At 39.3% G+C, this 26,588-nt stretch overlaps 1 protein-coding gene across 2 annotated transcripts; it reads right to left on the bottom strand.

Moving 5' to 3' along the window:
- Window positions 1–275: 275 nt before the first annotated feature.
- Window positions 276–24,591, bottom strand: ALDH3A2 (aldehyde dehydrogenase 3 family member A2). Of its 2 annotated transcripts, XM_075264738.1 has the most exons (12): window positions 24,514–24,591; window positions 19,626–19,794; window positions 18,536–18,767; window positions 15,116–15,201; window positions 13,433–13,641; window positions 11,653–11,770; window positions 10,649–10,790; window positions 8,961–9,127; window positions 5,660–5,759; window positions 3,888–4,123; window positions 2,945–3,061; window positions 276–1,077 (listed from the first exon to the last, which is right to left on the bottom strand). In XM_075264738.1, exons 2-11 carry the CDS (start codon window positions 19,779–19,781, stop codon window positions 2,981–2,983), a joined length of 1,527 nt encoding a protein of 508 aa, XP_075120839.1. In that variant the 5' UTR covers window positions 19,782–19,794; window positions 24,514–24,591; the 3' UTR covers window positions 276–1,077; window positions 2,945–2,980. The 2 variants fall into 2 exon arrangements, with proteins under 2 accessions (XP_075120839.1, XP_075120840.1); XM_075264739.1 differs by lacking the exon at window positions 2,945–3,061 and having other exon boundaries at window positions 280–1,077.
- Window positions 24,592–26,588: the final 1,997 nt, after the last annotated feature.

Below are 26,588 nucleotides of genomic sequence, written 5' to 3'. Positions count from 1 at the left end.
AAAAAAATTGATCTGGGTGTGGATTTGAAAACGGTCATACCTTCCTGTATCCCATTTTGTTCTCTTGATTTAACTTATATGCAAGTCTATAGTTCACATAAATAGGTTTTCATTCATCCCGTCACAGGTCAGTTCACCATTAGACCAACAGTAAAAATATATATCTAAATTTTATTTTCCCTTATATTGCATTTTATTTCTCTATTTGATCATTGGAAAATAACGGTTTAGTATACGTAACCCTAGTAGTTGCCATGGGCTTTGATCAATTGTCCATGTGTTGAAGTAAGAATTTACAGTATATATTTGTACAGATTATGTACTATAATGAAAACTCTCCTCCATAGTATTGTTACAATTTTATTTGTACATATTAACAATGAACATCCTTTTCGATCAATGACATACCTGAAGTAAACATATTTGAAGAACACATGTACATTCAATTATGGAAAGCAAGTTTACTCTTAAATTGAGTTCTATGAGACAAACATTTAAAAGGTCATTGTTATAGTGCAAAACTAAGATTATAAAAGTTACTGTAATCTGCATAGATTAGGTTGTAGTATAAAAGGTAGCTCTGTTGGAGAGTCCTCCCTGCTGGTTTCTGCTGCTAGTATGAGAGTTAATATAACATGTACTGTAAAGGAATATTCTAATAAAGTGATCTCTGGCCTATACAGTGAGTGTGCTAAAGTAATGCATTCATTAGGGAACAGATCACAGGGACCCCAACAATTCCTAAAACAAGGTGCCCTGTGGTTGTTCTTGGCATGGGGTAGTGCTCTCAGTAATCTGACAGTAGTTCTCTTCACATCAGTGGCTGGTTGGGAAAACGTAAGACAAGACAGTGCGAAATGGTGCTGCACTCTCCTGATTCTCAGGATGAATGTAGGTCCCCAAGGTGAAAACACTAGTGATCATAAAAACATGGCCTAGCAATATGGAAGGCTTTAGATTTATGTGGAATAGATTTTCATACACAACAGAAGTAAATATGTTTATACGATGCATAGACTTAATTGGAAACAACCAGGAAGAGCGGACTTGACCATCAGGCTCCCACTTTTAGAACATCTGAAAAAGAAAAGAACCTTATTTTAGTACGTTGTTACATGAAAGCACAACAAATCTATTACTGCTACAATATTACATTATTAGATGAGGTATATAAACTATTTCGCACTTCCAGTTAGCAGTGACCAGTCTAGCAATTACTCTCAAATTAAGCTAGAAGTTAAAAAAAAAAAAAAAAAGCCACATTTAACGCAACGATTACACACTGCTTGGGTCATGGCTGGTCTGGCCATTTTCTGGTCCAGTGTGCACCTAGCAGGATATGGCTGGAAATGCCCACTCAATCTTTGCCTGTGACTGGCTTGGCAGGTATTCCTAGCCATTTCCTGTGGTATCAAATAATAAGCTAAAAGGTAGAGATCAGCCACAACTTGTGCAGTGTTGAAACCAGAGTGGCATGTATCAATGAGAAAGTATAGCTTATAGGTTTTTTTTTCCTTTTATTTTGAGCCCACTACCCTCTACTTCAAAACCATTTTAAAGTATTAAAGAAAATTCTATGGCAGATCCCATAATTAGGAATGACGTAAAGTAACCTCTTCCCAATATTTGTTATACCATAACGCCAAGTCAGGCATACAGAAAGGCCTCTCCATACATAGCGGGTGCCTCAGCCATAGTGGAATCAAGTGCCGAGCTAGTCACTCCCTTTTCACATTGTACATATAAATAGTATAAGCTGACATCTTTAGTGGGATTCACCTCCCCAGAAAATATCAGGCATAGCCATAAATGATAATAACAAAAACTACATCTTGTTCACAAATAAAATTAACCCTCACAAGATCCATAAACGTTATGAAAGTCAGGATACTGTAATGTAATAAAACAATCAAAACCTAAAAATAGTACTAAAAAACACAAATTGCAATGACCCGCAAAATAGAGATAACAGGTCATTGTAACGTACTGTGAGCACCATAAAAAGAAACCCAAAAAACAAATGGCAGAATCCCTCCCCCTTACTCCAGACATATATTTTTATAGTTTCACAAATTTTATGGAACATTAAACAGTGGCATTAAAAGATAGAAACAAGCCCTCATACAGCTATGTGAACAGCAAAGTAATGGATTTTGGAAGGCAGGTAGGAAAAAAACGAAATCTAGAAAATTCACTGCCACAAAAGAGTTAAAATGACACCTGTTGAAAGTAGCAAAAACTGCAATATAACAAATGTATGTGTCCAGATAGCATGCAGGGATTACCCTGCTAGACAGACCATTATTTTTTTTAAAGATTCCATAAATGGATAGTCTGCTTAAGTTTTATTACATTTTCAACAGTCATAACAGAACAAGCCTTTACGTTTAACCTATTGTAGATTAAATATTAAACCCCTTTCAGTCACAGCATTTTTTTTTTTTTGTTTCTTCCTCCCAATCTTGCAAAAGTCATGGCATTTATAATTCTCCATTCACATAACTGTACAAATGCAAATGCAACAAGTCTGCTCGTTTTATTTGTTTATAGTTCATTGACTGTTTAGATCTGAAGAAGGCGTGCACTCTTTGCTGTGTATAATACCCCAAAACGTGTTATCCTAGTCACGATCAATAAATCATATACATCAAAATCTTGGCGTTTCTGGAAATTTCAAATCTTGGTGAGGAGTGCCAGGGAAGAAGGGTCTGATATTTAAAAAAAAAAAGTCCATCTGTTGATAACCTCATTAAGGCCAAAAATCTGAATATTACTAAGGAAATATTATGCATTAATGGGATCCATAACAGATTATAAAAAAAAACAAAGAAGAAACACAACTGTGACTGTATTTCCATTCTGCATTAGCATTCCAATAAGTTTGCAATGAACTTGTACTCCCCACAGAAATGGGCATGCTCCCAAGAGGTCTGGGACTGCATACCTTAATGTAAATGTGAAAGCGGCAGCTTTCAATCCGCTACTGATCTTGCTTAAAGCACAGTCTCTGAAAATACATCGCAAGCTGTAGCCCTCTGCCTGCCAGTTGCCAGCGGTATTTCTGAGAAAAACCGAAAAAAAGGCAAAACAAAGAAAAATTATTTTCTGTGGTAAAATAGAGGAATATGGTCATACCTATACATAACACCTTCGTTCCCTTCAATTTTCTTTTTCCCACAGCTTAATGGACTCTTCTGTGTTCTTTGGTCACCAATGAAACATGATGGATGTGAGGGGAAGATTATAATACTGGCAGGTATAAGGTTACCATTCAAATGGCTTTAAACATGCTTATACTCAAGAGTAAAGCAGATTTAAGATCTAGATTTCACTTCCTGCCTGAAGTGCAGATTCCCACTTCGCAATATGAATAGTGTGCTTTTCTTGCGCATTCTCTCCAGACAAACTGGAGAAAAACGATTTAAGGCTGGGCCCCCCATGGGATGGAAACGCCACAATTTGCCCGTGGGCAAAGTTTTACAGTAATGCAATTCTAGCGAATGCCATGACCACTTTGCAGTAAAAACCAGCGTGGTTTTGGAAATCACAGCATGTCAATTATACCTACGGAAATGCTGGTGGTTTCCCCATAGGTATAATTAATAACAGAAAGTCCGCACAGGAAAACCTTGGAAACTTTCTGTGTAAAGGGCAGCGGGAAGAACTGCGATACATTGTCGCTGCGGTTTTTCCCGCAGCGCTTTTTTTCTGCGGGTCGTCCTGTGGGGCCTTAAAGTCTAATGCTCTAACACCAGAACAGCAATAAACAAAGGCAGATACTTTTTTTTTTTTTTTTATCTGTAGGAGTTTAATGGCCTGGTATGTATCTCAAATGTCCCAACAAAAGGCATCAAAACGATTAACATACTATATAAATAAATGCTCACCTTCAAAATCACAGCTGCTACCACAGCAACAAAAGGCAGGAGCATAAGACCCAACTTCTTCTTATTTATTTTGCCCATCAAAATCATCTTGGTCCAATCCACTTTCTTCTGGCTGTAAGGGGGATATCTGAGCTTGTTCACACCTTCCATGGCTAAGGACTTAATAAGGCATGCCCGTTTGTGAGAGAAAGTATCAAATGTATGTTTGCCATGGTACGCCCCCATACCACTGTATCCTACATAAATTAGAAAATAAAAAGATACAACATAAAGAGTTTCCATTTTTACTATCTGCAGAATCAATGTCATATTATCACCACCTCGGCCTATGTACACTGGAAGTTCCAATTACAACCTGTTCAGACAAGTAGAGCCAAGTACACCTAAACTTGCAAAACAAGCTTTGATTTTCTGTCAGCATTTGTGGCACTAGTACATTTTTGAAAAATACTTATTCATGGAATTGGGGCCTTGTCAGTAAAATCCTGCACGGAAATGCAGTTTCCTCAACTTCTTTCTTGGTATTACAAATCCTGACTACTTCCGACAGGGAGACAGGGACAGGGTATGATCACGGTCGCTCAGTAGTTAGCAAAATGGAAAAAATATGGTACAGTTTTGGATCATTTTTTAGGGGTTAAAACATAAAAAAACAAAACAAAAAACAAAACTATATAAAAACAACACTATATAAATTTGGTATCCTCAGAATCATACCGACCCAGAGAATACAGGTCATATGTCATTTTGGTACCAATACCAAGTACAATTAGTTCACCAAACATTAAGCCGTGATATGTGAACTGAAAAATAAAGTTTTGGGGTTTGGAAAGTGGAGAGTCAAACAAAAATGAAAACTGAAAAATGCCTGCAGAGAGAGCTTCAACTTCAATCCATGTATTAAAGGGGTTAGAGTGTAATAGGCCATCAGTATTTGAGGAGTGCTGTTCCCAGCACCAGAGGTTACTGCTGTGGATGTGTCGAGAAACAGCTTTGCCACTATCCAAGTAATAGGATCTAAATGGACATATAGCCCAATCCACTGATAGATGCAGAGCTGTAGCCTCTTCCACACTCTATTATTTGGATTGGGACAGAGCTGCTTCTGGCCATGTCCACAGCCATAGCTTCCGGAATCTAGAGACAACATCTAATGATCTGAGTAGGATAGAGAAGCATATCTATGGCACAAATCCCTTAAAGGGATCCTATCATTAAAATGCAATTTTTTCTGACTAACACGTCATATTAGGTAATATAATAAGCTAGCCTAAAAACACATTTTTAGGCTAGCTTATTATATTACGTAATATGACTCTTCTACACTTACACTCCTTAAACTTACTTTTCGGTTTAACCAATCCTCCTACATTATTCTTTCAACTCTGTTGAGTCTGTTGTCAACTAACAGTAACCCTACGAGTGAATGTACTGTATGTCTGGTACATACAGATATTGGATGGCGATAGGCTCATACAGCTTTGTGTTATGAATATGTCTGGACACTTTTACCTTGTACCACCCATTCTTCTAAGACTAATATTTTGCAAGCAGGGACCCCACACCTATTGTGTGTGTGAATTACTTAATTTCTTACTTTACAAGACTAATTTTGTCAATACACGTACCCACCAATTTATAGCATGCTAAAGAATATGATGCCACTATATAAATAAAAATCATCATTTAAACATTGAATTGACTTATTTAAGGTGCATGTCCATATGACCATCTCAGTGTAGGCCAGTCATGCATTTTCAGCCAAAACTTACCAACACCTCCAAATGGTAATGCGGCAATTGTGAAATGCATAAAGACATCATTTCCAGTAACTCCTCCACTTGATGTCTGAGAAATTATCTTTCTTATTATCTGAAAAAGGAAAAGTGAAATGAGAGGATTCTCTAATACTACCTAATAATACCTCGCTCACACTCCTCATACCAACATGTCTCTTGATTAAAAAAAAAACAAAAAAAAACGATCACAGTTTATTCGGCTACATGTGAATACATTGCATAAGAAATCATAAATCATTACATCTTATGCTTTTTGGGCACATAGTAAAAGTTTATAGTTGTAACTCTTGAGAAGAGATTGCAGCTGCCAGGTGATTTTCTTGGCTTTTGTTGTGGAATCCTTCACACTCACATGTAACAGGTACTTTCTCTAGTATAATATATTACTTATTTTATTATATTTTTACTTCTTGATTTCATGTACATTGTTGCACAATTCACAGATTAATTATGATTGAAAGTCCCCAACCTATACTACACTCAAAGAAAAGAGATCTCTCATTAGGAGACAATGATATCCAATACAAAAAAATAAACCTTCACTTTTATTGAAATATCAAAATAAAAGAGAATCTTCTGGGGCTTCATATATAAAATCACACAACAAACCGTCTAAAAGCAGCAGTATAAATAGACCCCAATTGTAAAGTGTTTCTCTCAAGCAACTGTAGTTGTCCAGCCAATAATCAGGTTTTCAAAGGGTACAAATATACTTTGGACTTAAGAATATCCCAACACGTTTCCTCACAAATAATTCATCGGGTATCAGAGCGGTCACGCTGGTGGTCAGACGACCATTCCTGCAACACTATTGTTGGAATCGGCCGTTTTTACTGCTTCTTGTGATACTGAATCTAGCCCTTGATAAATCATGTCTGAGGAAACGGAAGTATATTTAGTTTTGTGTTTGCTGACATGGCTTCTATTTGAGCTTTAGTGGAAGGGTAGTCTCCTCCTCGGAGCCCTGTTGGTGTGGCATTAGGCCAGTAACCTCAGGGCAAGGCTGGATACACCTGTCTGGTTTTGTGTACAGTTCATACACTTGTAATGAAGCCATTTCTGTGTTAGTTCTTACATGCAAATGTAGTTGAGGGAGTTGTGACAGTCTATAGGTGGAGGGTGAGATTTCATTACACCCCTTGAAACCTGATTATTTGCTAGACAACTACACTTGCTTTAGATAAACACTATACAAATTGGGCACTATTTGTACTGCTGCTTTTAGGTGGTTTGCTGTGTGAGAAGATTCTCTTTTATCTTGATATTTCATTAAAAGTGAAGTTTTATTTATTTATTTATTTTTTTTGTATCTGATAGTGTCTCCAAATGACATGTTTTTTCTGTGCAAGTCATGTACATTGTTGGTTTATGTCATTGCTGTCTCAGTCCATTTCCAAATTTGGATTTTTGGACATGTGTGTCTATTCCATAGGAATATGGTATAATAAATTTAACCTAATAGTAATTTTGAGAGCAGGCAACATCTTTCACTTGCATGTCTTTGGTTTCTGGTGATTTTATGAAGCTATGCTCATGCAGGTGTAGGCCTTAGTGATATGAATGAACTTTGCACAGGTTGAACTCTTATTGTTAGGAGGTTTGGTGCATATTACTTTTTTGGTGCATATAACTTTTTGTTTAGTTTCTACTTTTAGCAACTAAAATATATTTATTTGCATTTTAGTTTTTTTCCTCATAAAACATACAACTTTAAATCTAAATTGTGTGAAGGTGCCTATTCATATACAGAAACAATTTTCAATATATGATTTTTTTAAATGTAATTTAGGTTTTATGTGTCCACACCCCCCCAAGAGGTCTGAATTTAAAGCTGAAGTAAATGATACTTTTCAAATGAAGAAGCTTGTTTACCTCAAAAAAGGAAGATACAAGCAATTTGAGGACCTGTGGGGCCCATGGGTAGATATTCCAGGCCTGGCACACAGAACCATCCTTATGGATAGAGACCAGTTACGATTCAGACATCTTTAAAGGGGTATGTGTGGTCTGGATACGGCCCTTAGCTGGTCTTTTTGTACTCTTGGAAGACAGGGATGGGACTGTGGGTTTGTATTTGTCATTTTTATGTATTTGAAAAATCTTTATAATAAAAACTGATTAAAGGGGAGGGGGGGTGGAAGTATCTAAAAAACACAAATCTTACACATGTAAGGGGGCGTTCACACTACCGTCGGTGTCCGACAGGTAGTGTCCGCTCAAAATCTCTCATGGACATTAGGAGCGGACACTAGCTATGTCCGTGACACCTGTCATTTATTTAAATGGGCATCGGGTGCGTTCTTTTGCACTCCATGCCCTTCCTTCACTGTTCGCTTGTAAAGATGTCAGACTTTTCAAGCGCACAGAAAAACCCGACATGTAGGGTTCTTCTGTCCACTTGAGAAGTCGGACATCTTTACATGCGACAAAAAGCAAAAAAGAAAAAATGCAGCCCACTTACTTATGAACTTTTATGCATGATCCTTGCTAGGAGTTCTGTGAGATTCCATGTAACCAAAGGACGGAAGAAGCCCGGAATCCATCCCACCGGCTATGGGTCATGTAGCAAGAAAATTCGAAAGTAAAAAATTCCAGCTTGCATCCATGGTCCTTATAAAACTTAGCGTTTATTCCAGAATTAAAAAGCACACATGTTCACAAGCAATATCGTCTCATAGGAATTTCTATCCCATTACATAGACTTGCTGACGCGTTTCGAAGACATGTAGTCTTCTTAGTCGTAGCCTCCGACTAAGCTAAGCTAAGCTACGACTAAGAAGACTACATGTCTTCGAAACGCGTCAGCAAGTCTATGTAATGGAATATAAATTCCTATGAGACGATATTGCTTGTGAACATGTGTGCTTTTTAATTCTGGAATAAACGCTAAGTTTTATAAGGACCGTGGATGCAAGCTGGAATTTTTTACTTCTGAATTTTCCATCTTTACATGCGGACAGGGAAGGAAGGGCACGGAGTGCAAAAGAACGTACCCGATGCCCATTTAAATAAATGACAGGTGTCACGGACACAGCTAGTGTCCGCTCCTAATGTCCGTGCCAGATTTTGAGCGGACACTACCTGTCGAACACCGACGGTAGTGTGAACGCTCTCTAAGTTTTGGCATTTTTGTTGCAATTTGACCAAGATTTCAGACATTTAGCTACATACATCTCTCCCCATTTTTTGAACTGTAGATTGCCAAGTTGATGGAATTTGAATACTTTGGTGTAAATGTGATTTAGCAATACACAAAGTTATTGTGTACAAGTACCTTTTTGTTATTTGCAAACGCATAAAGTGCAAGTGGCTTCTCTCCCTTGTTGATGAATTGAATGGCTTCATCCACATCTTTCACAGTTATTATTGGAAGCAAGGGTCCAAAAATCTCTTCTTGCATCACCTTTGCTTCTGGTTTCACATCAACAAGAACAGTTGGCGCTAGAAAATAGCAAGTCTCCAATAACTGATCTGTGCATTTTACATAATGTGCATAGTAATTTCAGACAACAAATAAGATGGACAAGTAAAGATTCTAATTTCTATTACACTGGATTTCTGATTTCATGTACACATAGCTGACTTATTATACACTCGTACACCACTAAAGTGTTACACAACCTTCTACTATTCATTATGATTCAATTCCTTATTATTTTGAATGCTGCCAGTGAATTGAATACAATTATCTTCCTACATAATGTAAAACTGAAAATCTGTTCCGATCTCATCTTGTTCATAGCTGACTCTAATACAATTGTTAAGCAACCTCTGCTGGCATAATAGAATAAACTCCAGACTACATATATTTCACTTTGGTTGGGATCACATCACTTATGTTTAGCATGTATGCTGGAAAAACGTCTGCTGTACTCACTAAGAGTTACTTTGGCTAGATGGGAGACAATTTGATTGTCTTTTTGGTCTCCCTCTAGCTAGTATTAGTCAGTATGCCACTAACTAATAAAAAAAATTAAATAAAATGAAAAGTTAAAAATGTACTGGGAAAGGGAAGAGCACTTCAAAAGGTTTTGGATATCAATGACATATCATAAGGGCAGTCCAACTCCAAGATACCACACTGAGCAGCTGACGGCTGTCTCCTGGCACCGGAAGATGCTCTGCAGTTCTCCGGAGTCTACGTGCACTGTAAAGACGGTGCTAGGGAAGTTCTGCTCCCATTCACTTGAATAGGAGCTGATCTGCCTCTAACCATATACTGTGTATACAGCTTCCAGCACCCAGATCAGCTAAGTGTGGGGACTGTGTGTTGGAACCCTACTGATCAGATATTGATGACATATTCTGTTATTTTATATGAAAGTCATAAATGTTATATGAACAGTGTAGCAAATATAAGATTAGAAGAGACATTTGTGCTGTGGTTATATTTAGGTCATAATATACTGCCCAAACTGCAACTTGCTCTGTGGGAAGTATTAGGGTGTATATACACACAAGCAGGTTTTACAGCATTTATGCGAAGATTATCTCCTACCATTTTGGGATTATATTACAGTAACACTGGCATTCTACCACCAAACCGTCTCATTTAAATACACATTTATGTTAAACTGTTAAGAGATTTTCGTCCATGAGCTTTTATACTGCAGACGCATGATGCACTCAGTTTATAAATATAAAATAGGTCTAGGTCTTTCTGATTGATGGATTATTAAATTAAAAAAAAAATAAATACCACCACCATCTAGTAGAACAACCCATGTATTCTTGCTCAGGCAGAATAGAGAAACAAAAGTTTCTTGAAAGAATCAAAGTATAAGAACGAAATGTGACTCAGAACAGTTTTCACATACTGATATAATCCAAATCTTCTTTCCAAAAGAATACCACTCTATAAATATGATTCTGGAGGGCAGATAGAAAATAAAGCAAGCACTTTGAAGACCGTGCACTCAGTTTGATAGTGATGGCCATAACTTTACCTATGGTAATACATACCGATATAGCAGTTTGATTCGTCATGCTCTCCTCCAATAGCAACCTTCTCCCCCTCAAGCAAGCTAAGTACACGCTTAAAGTGACGTTTGTTAATGATCCTTTCATAGTCTGGAGACTCCTTGGGATTATCGCCATAATACTCCTAGTGGGGTAAATCAAAGCTTGGCTCATGATTAACTCCATATTATAGCACAAAACACAACACTATTCTGAGCACTGTTTACTACAGGGTAGGCTTCCAGCAACTTTTAATAGCAGTTATTTGGGGGTAGGAGTGAAATATAGTAGACAATATAATGCACTGCATTGGCATCCCGTCGTGGCTAGCCGTGCAAAAAAGATGGTGGTGTTAAAGGAAGAGCAACTGCCTCTTCCTTTTCCGTCGTCTGAAGAGGGTCTAAGTGCTTCCTTTATATTTTCCATCCTTTTTCAAGCTACTCCTGACTTTGTTGCAAAAAAACACTGCATTTCTGCAACATGGAGCCTTAGCCTGTGTTTTCAGTTTTTACATTTTTACTGCAAAAGCAGGAATGAAGCCCAAATAGTATTCTCCATTTTCACAGAAAAGAAATGCACCATCAGATAGATTAAAGGGGCTCTGCATGTAAGAAAGGTATCAGCTGCTGATGCTTTCACTTATAAGAAAGTGAAACTCCAATTAATTGTAAGATCTCTCATTACTGACTGTGCAGAACCACACAGGCAGTAATGACAAATAGCCTGGAATGCATCAGAGTCTAACAGAGTAAAAGAACTTGTGACGTCTGTGGTGCTGGTGCTGCCAGATGACTGTGTGGCAGCACCCTTACCAGTATACTAATATTATAGGAAGAGAAATCAACTACGGATTGGTTGTACATAGTCAGTAGGCAAAGAATGCTCACTTACTATGCTGTGAAAAATAAATTCCTATCCATAGAGTAAAACGAACCCCATTAGCACCAATAAACCTTAAAACACTGATAAACAGAAAAGGCTGAACAGAACAAAATAAAATGTCATACTTTTAGTGTCTCCTTGATCTTTTCAATCAGTTTACCCTGGATGGATTTATCACACAGAATATAGTCAGGCGCGATGCATGTTTGGCCACAGTTTACAAACTTTCCCCAAGTTATACGTCTACATAATAAATAAAACATTGCAATTAATAAGATAGCAATATTTCGAAAAACACACATACTTACAAAAAAAAATAAAAGCTGCAGCACTGTAAATGTAATTCAAACAGAGTGAAACCTTGACAAAAAGTATTGCAGGAGCAATATACAGTTTCTCCTATTTAAGGATTGCATTTGTGACGTAGGTTGTTTTCTTTGCACTGGCTACTATAGGTTAAAGGGGTTGTACAGTCCCAAACTTTTTTTTTTTTTATACTGATGATCTATCCACAGTATGCGATCTTTGGGAGTCTGCAGTAGAAGGGTAAAGAGTACAGAGCCACACCTATTACTTAAAAAGGAATGGTGCCATTTGCGTTCCCTTTCCACTAGCATCTTCTATCACCCTGGTGCTGCTGAAACAGTCGATCTATGCAGTGTCTGGTTTTTGGACCACCATAGATTATAAAGTGATGACCTATCAAGTCTATGAAAAATCAATCAAGAACAGGACAAACACTTTAAGGCTCTGTTCCTGCAGAGTAACGCGCCGCTCATTGTGACACGTAAACACGTGTCAGAGTGAGCACTTCAAAACAGAATCCATTGACTTCAATGGGTGCCGTCTTACAAGCGTGACACATTGAAATAAATGGGAGGCTTTTTAACCCATTGATTTCAATGTGTAGCGTGCATAAGACGGCACCCATTGAAGTCAATGGGATCTGTCTTGAAGCGCTCACTCTTGACACGTGTTTACATGTCAGAATAAGCGGTGCGTTAATCCGTGGGAAGAGAGCCTAACATGGTGCTGCTGCCTAATATACAGTATCTGTCACAAGGGTTCCTTAAAGTTGACTTATACTACCTTCCCATAGGTTGCGCTAAGGGCAAAGTTTTCCTTTTTTTTTTTTTTTTTTTTTTTTTAAAGGGATTCAATCATTTGAATCCCTTTTTTTTTTATCCCTAACACGTAGGAATAGCCTCTCTCTTCTTCTGGCACGCCTCTCTGCAATGTCTTCTTCTGTCGGCTTCCTCTGGATTTAAAATTCATGCATGCGCAGTTGGCTCGGCTCTTCCCACACTCTAAAGTTAGGGAAAATAGGGATTGAGAGCCCATATGGGACAGTGACTGACAATATCTGTAAAAGCGCTGCAGATGATATGATGGAGCTATAGAAGTAAAATAAATAAAGGCTCACTGCCCACACCCACGTGAGCAGCAAATGTAGAGTGAGAGCAGACAGCTAAATCATGGCAACTGTAGTTTGTCCACAGATTCACTGCATGTAAACAACAATGATACAAGGAGCAACAAGTAAAATAAAGCTAAGCAAAGGGTGCCAAGGGAACAGTAATTAGTTAACACTGCTCTGGTTGTATTTGTAGATACGTTTTTGAAGCTGGATAACCCCTTTACATTTTTTATTAATATATTGAGATATTGAAATTCCTTTAACTTTGCATCTCAAAGTCACACCACAGCCAGAAGAGGTTTTCCCATTCTCTTGTATGTGGTGTTCGGTTGTCACATCAGCAGGATAAAAGCATCAGTTCAACTATTACCTAGATGCATAAGTCTTCTACATGATTTGTATATACTTCCAACCAGGCCATTAACTAAAAATCCTGATAACCACAGTTCCCCGTAAACCTTGACTTTTATTCTCTCAGTAAAACTTACCTGCTTGCAATATCAATATCACAGTCCTTATCAATGTAACATGGACTCTTCCCCCCCAGTTCAAGGGTGACAGGCGTCAGGAATTTAGCGGCTGCTGTCATGATTATTTTGCCAACATTTGTATTCCCAGTATAGAAAATGTGGTCAAATCTTTCAGCAAGCAGCTCTGTTGTCTCAGGTACCCCTCCATTCACCACTGGGTACAATTCCTAAAAACCAGAGAAAATACAAAAACAGTATCTTGATTTTAGTATTATGCAGGGGAAATTTAAAATAAAAAATGGAAATAAATGTGCATTTTCTTTTGTATATTAATATGGTTACTTCTACAGATTGTCAGTGGGAAAATATTAGGGCTTGGAATGCTACTTATCCCCCTTACCTAATAACTCTTGATCCTGAGATTACAGTCTTCTAGCATTTCTCTCCTGAAGCCAGCTATATAATTATATTCTACACATATTATTACATATATTTACTATTAGGTTTACATACACTTATAGGCTAGTGATATGATAATCTAGCATGGGAGTATTTTTGTCCTATGTGCTGGATTGTTATGATCTGTGGACCATCAGTTTCATATATAGATCACTATTCTGCTCATCTTGCACAACTTCTACGCAGGCACGATTATAGAGCTGTGCTGTAGGAAGGGAAGCGGAAGTATTCCTCTCAGGGTATAAGCACTATTTTTGGGGGACAATAAGGACCACTTTATTGTGTGGGGACACTAAAGGGGAATTAAATGGTGGTGGTGGGAACCAATATTACATTAGTGCCTCTTACACAGTATAATTCCCCATTATTGCCCCCCACACAGTATAATGTCTTATTATATTGTTTGGAGGCACCAATAGGACATTATGCCATGTAGTGGTCACTACCGTGGCTTTGTGTATGTGCACGTTAACTATTAAAGAGATCCTGTCAAGTCAATTTGGGACACTAAACCTCTGACAGGTCCTTATATACCAGGGGATTCGTGTCCCAAATCTCTCCGTTTTAAATCCATCTGTGGCTACATTTTAACAAACAAACAAACAAACAAAACACCTCTTTGGTGCTCTCCAGAGTATGTCCTGTTATGTCCTCCAGAGTATGTCCTGTCAGTGAAGAACTGAAGACTCCTTTTTTTGCAGGCATGTATGGCTTTGCAACAGGGTTATTTGAGACACTAATCTCCCAGTCCATAAGGACCTGTGGGCGGTTTAGTGCCCCAAATCATCCCGACAGATTCCATTTGACTATTAAAACCCTTTATCTTCCCTAGCATACCAGTTAGAGACATTGATCCCAATAATCCTTTGAGAAACAGGGAAAGTTAAAATTAACCTCAAAAATATTTTTTCTTCTAAATTTTCTTGCTGAAACCTGAAGTACATCTTGTAGTTAGACATATCTCATCATCCACAAAGTACATTACATATTTTTTTTCCCTTCAGATTGCTAATCTTGGGGATTACTGCTGATAAGGAACTTTCATGTTAGGTCAAAGGGCAGGGCATTTCTAAAAGTAGGTTATGCAACTAAAGGAAGATGTACATTTACATGAAACTGTAATTGACTGAACAGCATTAATTCCCGAAATCAATACTTGAAGCCTGCAACCAGAAAACTCATTTTCCTATAAATACACATACACATTGTGTCTAATAAGAAATCAAGGTATACATTAAATACCTTATCCAAGTAGCGTGGAACAAATTTCTCCATAAACTTAGCAGTGTGTTCAGCCACCTCTGACGGTTTGATCACCACAGCATTACCTTCACAGAAATAGGAAATAGAATGTTAATGGCTTCATTTTTGAGAAGTATAGGTTAGCATGAAAGTCTCGGTATTGGCAATTTACTATTTTTTTTACCCACTTAACCCCTTCCTGCCACAGACATTTTTCAATTTGGACTCCCCGCCTTCTAAATCCTATCACTTTTTCTATTTTTCCATTCACAGAGCCATATGGGCTTAATGTTTGCGGGACTAATTGTTTTTCATAATGATAACATTTATTATACTCTACAATGTACTGGGAAGTTGGAAAAAAAAACAAAAAACAAACAAAAAAAAAACTGAATTGGGTGGAACTAAAGATAAAAGTGAGTCTGTGCAACTTTCCTACACACTTTGTATTTACAGTGTTCATTGTATAGCCAAAATGACATGTCACCTGTATTCTGTTTCAGTACAATTATTTACATTTTAATCCCTTAACCCCTCCCCGACCACCCATTGGGTTTTTACATTCGAAAGGTGGTTGTCTAGTTCTGCTTGGACGTACCAATACGTCTAAGCAGATTTCAGCAGCTGCACGAAATCGTGCAGCTGCTGAAACAGGGAGCTGGCTGTAACTTCAGACGGAGCTCCGAGAGTGAATGTTTATTATCTTTCCTGCCTTCCCAATCGCTGTGTATACAGTGCTCAATGCTGTATACACCGCTATGGGTGCCACCTTGATTGCCCTCTGACCTTGCGATCACGTGATCCGCCAGGATCAGCTCTATAGTTAGGGGCTAAATGTACCAGCCCCAGTTACAGGGAAAAACAGCCTTCCCCCAAAAAAAACAAACTGTTAAGATCTTCCCAAAAATCTATTATGACCTTATGGAGACACAATGTGAAAAATACTAAATAAAAATTAATAGAAAAGTAAAATTAAATAAATAAAATAGTACGTCAATAACACGTCTTCATCACATTATATTTTCCTGGATATAACCCCCCCCCCCCCAAAAAAAAAAAAACAACCAAAAAAAAAAAAAAAAAAAAAAAAAACACCATGCAAAAATAAAAACATAAAAATAAAGCCCTAAAGATTCAGAAAGGAGTTGAATAACCCAAATGCTAAAAATGTTATAGCCGTCAAAACCGCACATGCAATAAACCTGAAAATATGTCTGTTCCTGGATCACAAATTGGCCCGGTACTTAAGTGGTTAACAAAAATGTAAAACTTTTCAAAACCATAAAAAACATTTTTTCTTAAAGTCGCCATCTTCTGACACCCATAATTTTTTTTTTAATATTTCCATGTACAGGGATGCATTGGGCACTTTTTTTTTTTTTTTTTTTTTTTTTCAGGGAATGTCTATTGCTTTGATCACTTTTCGAAAAAAATGGCAGTTTGGTACTTTTGATTTTTTTTTTTTTGTCCTCTTTTTTGGATCCTTTCATTGAAATCCTGCATTTTTTCACTTGCATAGGCTAACTTCCTCCATCACAGGCAGGATCAGCCAGGAACTTGGGTGCCTTAGCAGCCTGGGGTCACTGCCTAGACCCCAGGCTGCAAATTATAGATGCTGGCACCCCCCGATCTCGCCGCGAGGGGTGCCAGCAGCAACATAACAGAACCCATTGGATGCCGCTATCATGTTTGACGGCGGCATCCAAGGGGTTAAAAAAAACAATCGGAGCGGAGCTTCGGGGGTTTAAGGAGCAGGGTGTTAGCAGTCAGATACAGCCAACACCCGCTCCTGATGCCGCCGCTGGCATCCTGTAACTCCGACAAACCCTTAGGATTCCGCAATCTCTATTGATCGCGGCATCTTAAGGGTTAAACAGCGGGGATCGGTATAATCACCATCCCCGCTGTTGTAACAATAGCCTATGTGATCTCCATCACGTACATGCACATGGATATGCAGTAAGTAGCTACATTCGCTCACTTGCATGCATGTGATAACGTGTGAAAGGGGTTAAAGCACCATTAAACATAAAAATAACATGTCAGCAATTCCTCCATGAATGCTCTAATCGATCATCTTATTTTGGCTCTTATTACAATCAAATTACCTTAGTTGTCCCAGACATTTCTTCAGCTCACAATCTTTTGGCTGGCTCTAAAATGACTGGCTGCAAAATAAACCTTTGAACTTAGCATAACTCATAGGGCCAGAATTTTGTTCTTCAGGATTTTACAGGAAACTTCAATCTCTTCCCGCACAGCAGATTTGTCTGGTGACCTCTGAGGGTCTCCTTTAGACTCTCAGCAACAGACCCTAAAAAACAGGCATCAAGCCTCCTCTCTTGCATTCTCAGCACAATCTTTTTTTCTGAATTCACTGTTGCTGCCTCAGCCTTTCCAAACCTCTGCACATTAATGGAATCGGCAGACAGCTTTCTGAAACCTAAGGGGACTCTGCAAGATGACTTCAACACAGGACTCCTTTTTGCTGTAATTCTTTGTAAGGAATGGAAGATGCTCTTTCAGTCACAGAATCTTTTGGATGATTTCTGTTTTGTGGAATGTATGGAGTAGAAGTTTACCCATTGTCTGAAGCAAGGTTATGTAGAAATTAGGCTTCGTATCTTAGCTTTTCCAAGATTCAGATGATTATTTATTAAGAACAGTCAGTTATAAAGAAGTCAAGAAAAAATTAAGTCAGAATGTTAAAACAAAAAAAAAAAAAAAACCCATACAGTTAATTTAAAAACCCATTCATTTCAATGGGTTTTTAAAGCAAACCGCTAGTGTTTGTATGCCACCTCTCTGTCGTGAAAACGCTTTTTTTTTTTTCATGGACACATAGTCGGACATGCACAACTTTGTGTCCATGCAAAAAAGCGGTTTGACAGTGGAGAGGCTGCTGCATACGGACACCAGTGGTTTGCTTTAAAAGCCCATTGAAATGAATAGGTTTTTAAGCTGACCATATGCAAGTCGTCCCCAAGCTGTTTTTCCTGTAATTTTAGTAAAAACACAGTGGGTGGACAGAAGCTCAAATGTTCTGTTAGGTAAACTATAAGAGATCAGGAATAAATGAACCTCTGAATAATTTCCAGAATTTTGGTTAAGGAACATATAGAACATGCCGCGGCCTAACAATCACTTCACTGTTACAATGCCAAACGTAGTTAGGAGAAAGACTCTTTCAGTCATCTCAGAACATCTCACAAAGGTTTTTGCCACAAAATCAAACTTAGCGACATATAGTAGTCTTACTTAGTTTTTAGAACAAACATTTAAAATAAACGCAGGACAAAAATCTGTCTCCTATTCAAAAATGGCAAGTCATGCATGTGGAACAACAGTGTGACAAAATAAAAAAAAAATATATATATTAAACAGACTCACTAAAGCAACCACATTTACAAGAACATTTACCTGCTGCAATAGCCCCCACCACAGGCTGCAGAAGAACAACAAGGGGATAGTTCCAAGCTCCAATGACTAGGACAACTCCAAGAGGTTCATAGTTGATATATACATCATCTCCCAGAGTCGTCAGGTTCTTTTTCACATGTTGTGGTGCAGCCCATGTATGAAGATTGTCAATGGTCAACTCAATTTCCGCTAGAAGACCCATGATCTCATAACTATAAGCTATAAAGCCGCTCTAGATATTAGAAAAACAAAAAGACAGGTTATATCTATCAAATGTTCGCCAGCTTAGCTCTATGAAAATATGGCACTGTACACTTAGTTTTAATAATGTACACATCACATCCCCCATGCAAGCAGGACCTTTAGCTCTGACGATTTCAGTATAAAAATTTGTGAAGACAGGACAGGATTTCCATTTTTACGGGTCCCCAAGCAGATCTGAAGAATGGAAACCCGAACGCTAGAGTGAACCTAGAGTTAGTAGGTGGGAGGTGCACAACATATATATATATATATATATAAGACAATATATAAATGGAAACTGATGTGACTTCATTATTCACAAATTTTATTTTTTTATTTTTTTTTAGCAGCACACAGTGCTAAACCCTAAGATTAGGGTAACTATGGCAACTAATTTTTTTTATTTTTTTATGTAGATTGTGAGCCCCACATAGAGCTCACAATGTACATTTTTCCCTATTAGTAGGTCTTTGGAATATTGGATGGAAATCCATGCAAACATGGGAGAACATACAAACTCCTTGCAGATGGGTTATTCATAAATTTATGATAACAAGATGGTTTAGAACATGTCACTCTCCATCAGTGATTTTCAATTTTAAGACTTAAAAACGCTGTTCAGGCTAATTTTATTTATTTTTAAATTGGGCAGGTAGAGATGAAAAAAAAAACACAAATATACTCATTTGTCCTGGTTATATGTGTTGAACCATTTCTGATTGGGAAACTTATACTTCATAGATTCCACCAATAGTCTAAAGCAAAGTATAAACGTAGCCATGGAGAGATCGGGCTTTGTCTGTTAGATAATATAATTTATTATATTAACACTAAATTACTATAGTACCTTGTGTAAGTCAGCGTTTAAAGCCTGCTTAATCTCTGCATCATTCTCAATGATCATTCTCTTCATAGCCTCCAACTGCTGTATCCGAAAATCCAATGAACGAGTCTTCCCAGTGGCAAATGCTGCCCTTGCCGTGTTCACAATATTTTTCATCATTTTGTGCAGTAAGCTTAAAAATATGAATGTGCAAAAAAATTTAATGTTTGCAATAATACCATTTGAGCCAGCCAAATAAGGCTTAGCTACCTTAGCATCATACAAAGCCTATTCTATTTGCATTTTTGATATACTTTGGTAATAAACAGTACAGTTTTCACAATGTAGTACAGGGTTATCAGTTTATCATTGTTGTGACTCCAAAGATCAGTTTTTATCATTACATGGCACTACGTGAAAGAAGTGCAGGCCTGTGCAAGTTTCCTTTGAGAGGGCAAGAATTTAAGTCTAAGGCCACATGACGTCTTTGGCCGCAACTCCCACCACATGACCAAAGATTGCCGTTTCACACTGACTTCTAGTTGCAAAAAAAAAAAAAAAAAAGTCTATGTTGATGGCACCATCGGATTTGCAATGCCACTCCATTACGAACATAAGAGAAGTAGTCGCAGAGCAACACGGCAATCTTTGGTGGAACAGTGCTGCTGAACATAAAACCTATCACCTGCCCTTTGTTTCCAGCAGTGACTGCTGTGTACAGGCCCCCTGGCTTATAGTAGCAGTTATTTCCCATTTGTGTGAGGTGACTGAAAGTCAGTCACAGCGGTGACCTCTTCATAAACGGTACGTAACAGAGGTTTTCTCTGTCTCATACAGTAATAAAGGCTTAATCTGGGATCATATTTGCGCTTAGGTTTCCATTCTGCAAGTCTGCTTGAAAATCTGAAAAATGGACACCCAATCCACTTTCTAAGCGATTACCTGCAGATCCCATAGACTATAATGGGGTTCGCCCAGTTTCAGCATTTTTAAAGTGGAATGGGGAACGGAATACCAGAGCACTCTCCAAGCACAGACGTGAACTTACCCTTACCATCCATTTGGCGAATAAGAGAAAACTTACATATAATCTTCCAGTGGCCATATCTTTTGAACAGCCAAACAGCGACAATGGGAACAGCGAGAACCAAATGATGTATGAAAATTAGTATTTTGTTCTTGTTGACAAAACCACTTTAAAGAGGACCTTTCACGTCCTCGGGCACATGCAGTTATATACCATTAAAAAGCAGACAATGCGCTGAATTCACTGTGTGTAGCGCTGTACTGTGAGAGGGCGTTCCTTACCACCCAAGAATGACGCTGAGCGGTGAGGAAAGCCCTCTCAGTACTAGTCTATAGAAGAGTAGTGTCAGGAGGGGGAGGGCGTTCTTCACCGCTCAGCGTCATCGCTGGACAGTAAGGAATACTCCCTCACAGTACAGCGTTACATATAGTACTGTCAGGAGGGGAGTTCACAGTTACACTGTCAGGAACGTCCTTCTGACAGTGAAGAGCTATCGGTAACAGCACAAATAGCTCTTCACCCGGGGCACATAAAAGGAAAGCCAATAGTGTTCATCGTACTGTTTGCTTTCTAGTGGTATATAAAAGCGCATGTGCCTGAGGACATGAAAGGTCCTCTAATAGCGATATATGTCAATATTGCTTAACAATATTTCAGAACAATTGAACAGTAATGTTTACTGGTAATAATGAGGCCCCAGGCACACGACCGTAAGAATGGGGCTCCGATTTGACAATTATATAGCAGGTCCTATCCTGTTCTGTGATAACAGATTGGTACAGGATGGAACCCTCCCCCATAAAATTTAATGAATTATGGAAGGTACATAAACTGTAAAAAGAGAAAAAAAAAAACCCACAAACATACACAAACACCCTCTTGTCCTGCACACAGTTTTGTACATTGGTTTTTATAGAGGACCTTTCACGTCCTCATTGATATGCGGTATTACAGCTAGAAAGCTGTCAGTATGTTGTATATGGGAGAGCTGTAGGGCTTAGTTCACACAGGGGCATACTGGCGGATTTTGGTCCCGATTCTGATGCGGGAAGCTGCGTCAGAATATGGCCAAAATCCGCTTGCCGCGACTTCCGACAGTCATGGCACTCCGGTCCGGAATAGGCCCAAATGAATGGGCCTAATCCGGAGCGTGATGCCGCAACGTGGACACCGCAGCTGAATCAGCCGCTCAATCCGCCTGAAGAAAGGGAAGCTCATTTCTTCATTTCTAGCTGTCTACATAGACCACCATTGAGAGGGGGCGGATTATGACGTGGATTCTGCGCCAAAATCTGCCCCCTCTTGCCCTGTGTGAATGGGGCCTAAGGCCCACCCTTCCGACAGTGAGGAGATATCGGTGCTGAAATTAACGGCAGGGATGAGGACTTGAAAAGTCCTCCTTAAGGTGCCATGCACATGACTGAGTGTCCAGGACAATAGGGTGCCGATGTTTTTTCTATTTTATCTTTTTTGTTTGGGGGGGGGGGGGTTAATATTTATGTACCTTCTGTGGTTCATTAATTTTTATGAAGGGGTGTTGCATACTGTACCAATCTGATATCACGGAACAGGATAGGACCTGCTATATAATTTTCAGATTAGAGCCCCATTCTTACGGTCGTGTGCTCTGTGCATAATTACTAACAGTAAACATTAATGAACAATTGTTAAGTTGCTAGAAATATTGACATACAATGTGATACATTGCTATTATGGAGGATTTGTCAACAAGGAAAAAATACTTTACATATAAATTAGATAATTTACATACTATTCTCATTCTCACAGTTTTACCTGTTCAAAAGATATGGCCACTGGGAGATTTCATATAAGTCTGTGCCCTGTTGCTGGAGATATCAGTGCCGTTAATTTCAGCATTGATATTTCCCCACTGTCAGAAGAGCGGGCCTTACAGCTCAGTGTCATCACTAGGCCGTGAGGAATGCTCCCATCCCAACAGTACTCTTAGGGAGCGTTCACACGAACGTCGGAGTCCGACAGCTAGTGTCCGCTGCTAATGTCCGTTCAAAATCTTGTGCAGACATTAGCAGCGGACACTAGCTGTGTCCATGACATTTTGCATTCATTTAAATGGACATCGGGTGCGTTCTTTTACTGTCTGTGGGTGTCCTTAAGTGTCCGTTCCCAAAGATGTCCGACTTTTCAAGTGGACAGCAAAACCTAACATGAAGGTTTTTGCTGTCCGCCTGAAAAGTCGGACATCTTTGGGAACGGACAGTTAAGGACAGAATCAGACTATAAAAGAACGCACCCGATCTCCATTTAAATCAATGCAAAATGTCAGCTAGTGTCCGATGCTAATGTCCGCACAAGATTTTGAACAAACATTAGCAGCGGACACTAGCTGTCGGACACCGACGGTAGTGTGAACGCCCCCTTACATAGACAGTGCACCTCGGCTTCAGTGGCCATGGGGTGGTCCTTGGACATGTACAGTGAAGTCAGTGTATACATCTTTGGCTTCATTGAAGAACAGCACAGGCAGCACCAGAAGAGAGTCCAGTGAAATTCCATTCTATGCAAGTGTAAAGCTTTTTTATTTTTATGCACCTGCAGATGGTGTTATGACAGAGCAACTTTTTGAGACAATAAACACCTGGTCCATAAATACCTGTAAATGATTTAGCGTTAGTTCACACGTGAATACCGTGTGGCATAATTTGGTCCAGAAAAAAAAACGCTTCCTAATTAGTTAGCAGTTTTTTGATCTTGAGGCATTTTTTGGAGTGTTTTTTGGCAAAAACCTCAGAAAACGCCAGGCGGTGACTGGATCTTAAAATGCAACGTGGTTTCCGCCTCCCATTCACTTGTATTGACTTCCTGAGGCGGAATCCACCTCAAGAAAGGATCATGTTGCTTCTTTTTTCCGCTAGCGGCAAAAAAACACTAGCAGAAAAACGAACGCTAGCGGTCTACATAGACCACCATTGGGAGGGGGCGGATTATGACGTGGTTTCCGCACCATAATCCGCCCCCTCTGTGACCGTGTAATCGAGCCCTTAATGTTCTAAATTGCCCTGACAGGTTCCCTTTAAGCATATTCACTCACTATGAGGACTATGACATAATCTTAAGTGATTGCTTCATATTGAGGATTGCATCATATGAAGCCAAGAAAACAATTGTGGTTTGGATGAAACAGAAGATGCAGATTATTTTGTTTTTCAATTAAAAAAGCATTTTCACCCCAGTTTGTGTATGGCATGAAAAGAGCTTGACCGATCACATGTAATTGGCGCTGTAGCCTGTACCCATATGCTGTAATGTATGTGTATAGTGTTAGGATAGGTACAGGCTTGGTAGACAGTACATACAGAAGTGATACAAGAACAAAATATATACATTACACACAGTACTGTAAAGTGGTTTGAAGCAACAGTGTTAATAGTTTAATAATGGGAAAAGAGGAATTTTCCACACCTGCCTAAAACTTTTGCCCGTCACACCTACAGTATATGTCGCACTGAGGTCTCCCATGACAGGTTCCAAGGTGCATGCAGATAACATCCTAGTAAGTTTGTGACCCCACTACACTATTACTGGACACAACACAGCCATTAGAGGAGATGCTTCCATGTAGCAATGGAAACCTAGCCTGTAAGATAGCAGCTAGGCTTCAGTAGCAGATTTCCGCCATAGCTGTGCTGCCCTGTACTTACCTCACACCACGGGCTCACTATGGACCCGCAGGACACCCTGCCTGTAGCAACCCTGTCACACAGTTGGCAGGAAGCTCCAGACCGCCGCACGCCCTGACACCAGCTCGGTTTGTTTTGGTCCAGAGCAACGTCTATGAGGAGACGAGTTGCAGATGGCCGGAAACGTACAGTGACGACATAATCCCCCCCTCCGGTGCAAACCTACCTGCTGAGGTCTGACGAGAAGCAAAGAGGACCCGCGAGGACACCGGAACCCTGACTGACTGAGCGATCCACTGCGACCTCGCCCACACTCTAGTCACGTGATCCCGGGTTGGACGAGCGACTTGATAGAGCTGTGCTGTGGGTGAAAGGTGAACGTGGGAGTGTACGGAGAATAGGCAGCCTATGGAACTACGAGTCCCAGCACACCCATTTACTCCGCTCTTCTTGTACCTGCCATAGAATTGAATGGAGTCAAGTAGACTCTTTACAAGCATCAAAGCTATAGTACCCTGTACACATTGCTAGCTTTTTTTTTCTGCTAGCAGATTTTTCCAAAAATAAGCGACACTTTTCTTTGCAAAAAAACGCACAGAAAAAAACGCGATGCGGTTTTTTTTTCAGCCCATTCACTTTACAGGAGGGCAAAACAGCCTGGCGTTTTTCTTGAAGCTGTTTTTACAAAAAAAAAGCTCCAAAAAAAGCTTCCTAATTAGGAAGTTTTTTTTTCCAGTGCCAAAATAAGCCACACGTTATTTACGTGTGAACTAACGCTAATATCGCAAGTGCCTAGTTTTTTAATGGAACCAAAGCCGATAATAGAATTATAGGCTGCGTTTATTTTTTGTTTTGAGGAAGGAATAAGTTGTTTTTCTGGATTGAAATGCAGAGACATCGGTGCTTTTCTATCCAGCAAACAAAAACTTGAATTTTTAACAAGATCAAACAAATAAGTCAGCGGATATTATTTATTTATTGTTACATTCAGCGGAAAACGTTATTCCCTATTTTACACAGATTTCGATGTCTGAGGCCACTTCACATCTGCGTTGGATTCTCCCATATGAGACTCTGCCACAGATTCCACTTGAAATCGGAAGAGAGAAAAGTCAATTTCAGTATAAAACCGCCAGAAAACGTAGGGTTCCACATGTAACCGTTTTTTAAGAGGACAAGGTCTTTTTCTTTTGGGTCCCCATGTGGACCCTAATGACAGAGACTCACAACGCTAGTGTGAACATAGTGTATGGCTAGGTTCACATCTTTGCCGGTCTCTCCGTCGTTCAAATCCGCCTGGGGCATAAATGGAAGAGAGCAGGAAGATTAAAACAGTGGTTACACATAGACACTGACGGACCCCATTGAATATAATACTGAAAATACCATTTTCATACTGAAACCGGCAGTGAGAAAAGTCTTCCATGCAGGGCTTTTCTCTCTGCCAATTTTTGGCGGTTTCCGTGGCAGAATCTCCAACTGAAACTTTGGCGCAGATGTGAATTTAGCCCTACAGGGGATGTCCAGGATAACAAGGTGAAAAAAAACCAAAAGCATAAGACCAATTAGTGGCCTCAGTAGAGGACACAGGACATCACTACCTGTGACGTTACGTGTCTTTTCCCTAGGCTGCTGATTGGCTTCAGTCATGTGACCGCTGAGGCCAATCAGTGGCCTAAGAAAAAGGAGATGGGACGTCGCTATGTGGCAGGGAGGTCTGCTGGAAGAAAACACCAGAGTAGCAGGACCAGACTGCGCTGGGAGACACTGGAGCACCAGGGTCAGGTGAGTACGTTTTTGTTTTGTTTTTTTACCTTTCCCTGCCTCATAATTTTTTTTATCCTGGACAATCCCTTTAACCAAATGAATTTTCTTCCCTACTTTAATAAAGCGTGGTGGTAGATTGCCTGTGGCCATGGTCTTCCATAATTCTCCGTTTTTTAACCCTTAGGATATGTTCATATGACTGAATTTCATGATGATTTTGAGATGTATTCTGCCCTCAATCTGCCTCTCATCAATGGTTGGCAGAGATCAAAGCAGGAAAAATAAGCCCCCTTAAGGGAAGTTCACACTGCCATTACTAATGTCAGTTGCTGTCTTTGGTCATAGGATGACAGCAACGGACATTAAACTGTCACAGACTGATTCTGTGTCCATTTCCATTTATACCAATGTAAATAACATGATGGAAGCTATTTTCTGTCATGTTTTTTCCTTTGTAATGGAAGATAAAGAGTGATGATAATGTCTATAAAGTGGTGCAGAATATGTTGGCACCATATATACAAACAAACGAAA

This window comes from Leptodactylus fuscus, chromosome 2 (genome assembly GCF_031893055.1).
Source record: "Leptodactylus fuscus isolate aLepFus1 chromosome 2, aLepFus1.hap2, whole genome shotgun sequence".
Lineage (NCBI taxonomy): Eukaryota > Metazoa > Chordata > Amphibia > Anura > Leptodactylidae > Leptodactylus > Leptodactylus fuscus.
This window is presented reverse-complemented; position numbering and strand designations above follow the sequence as displayed.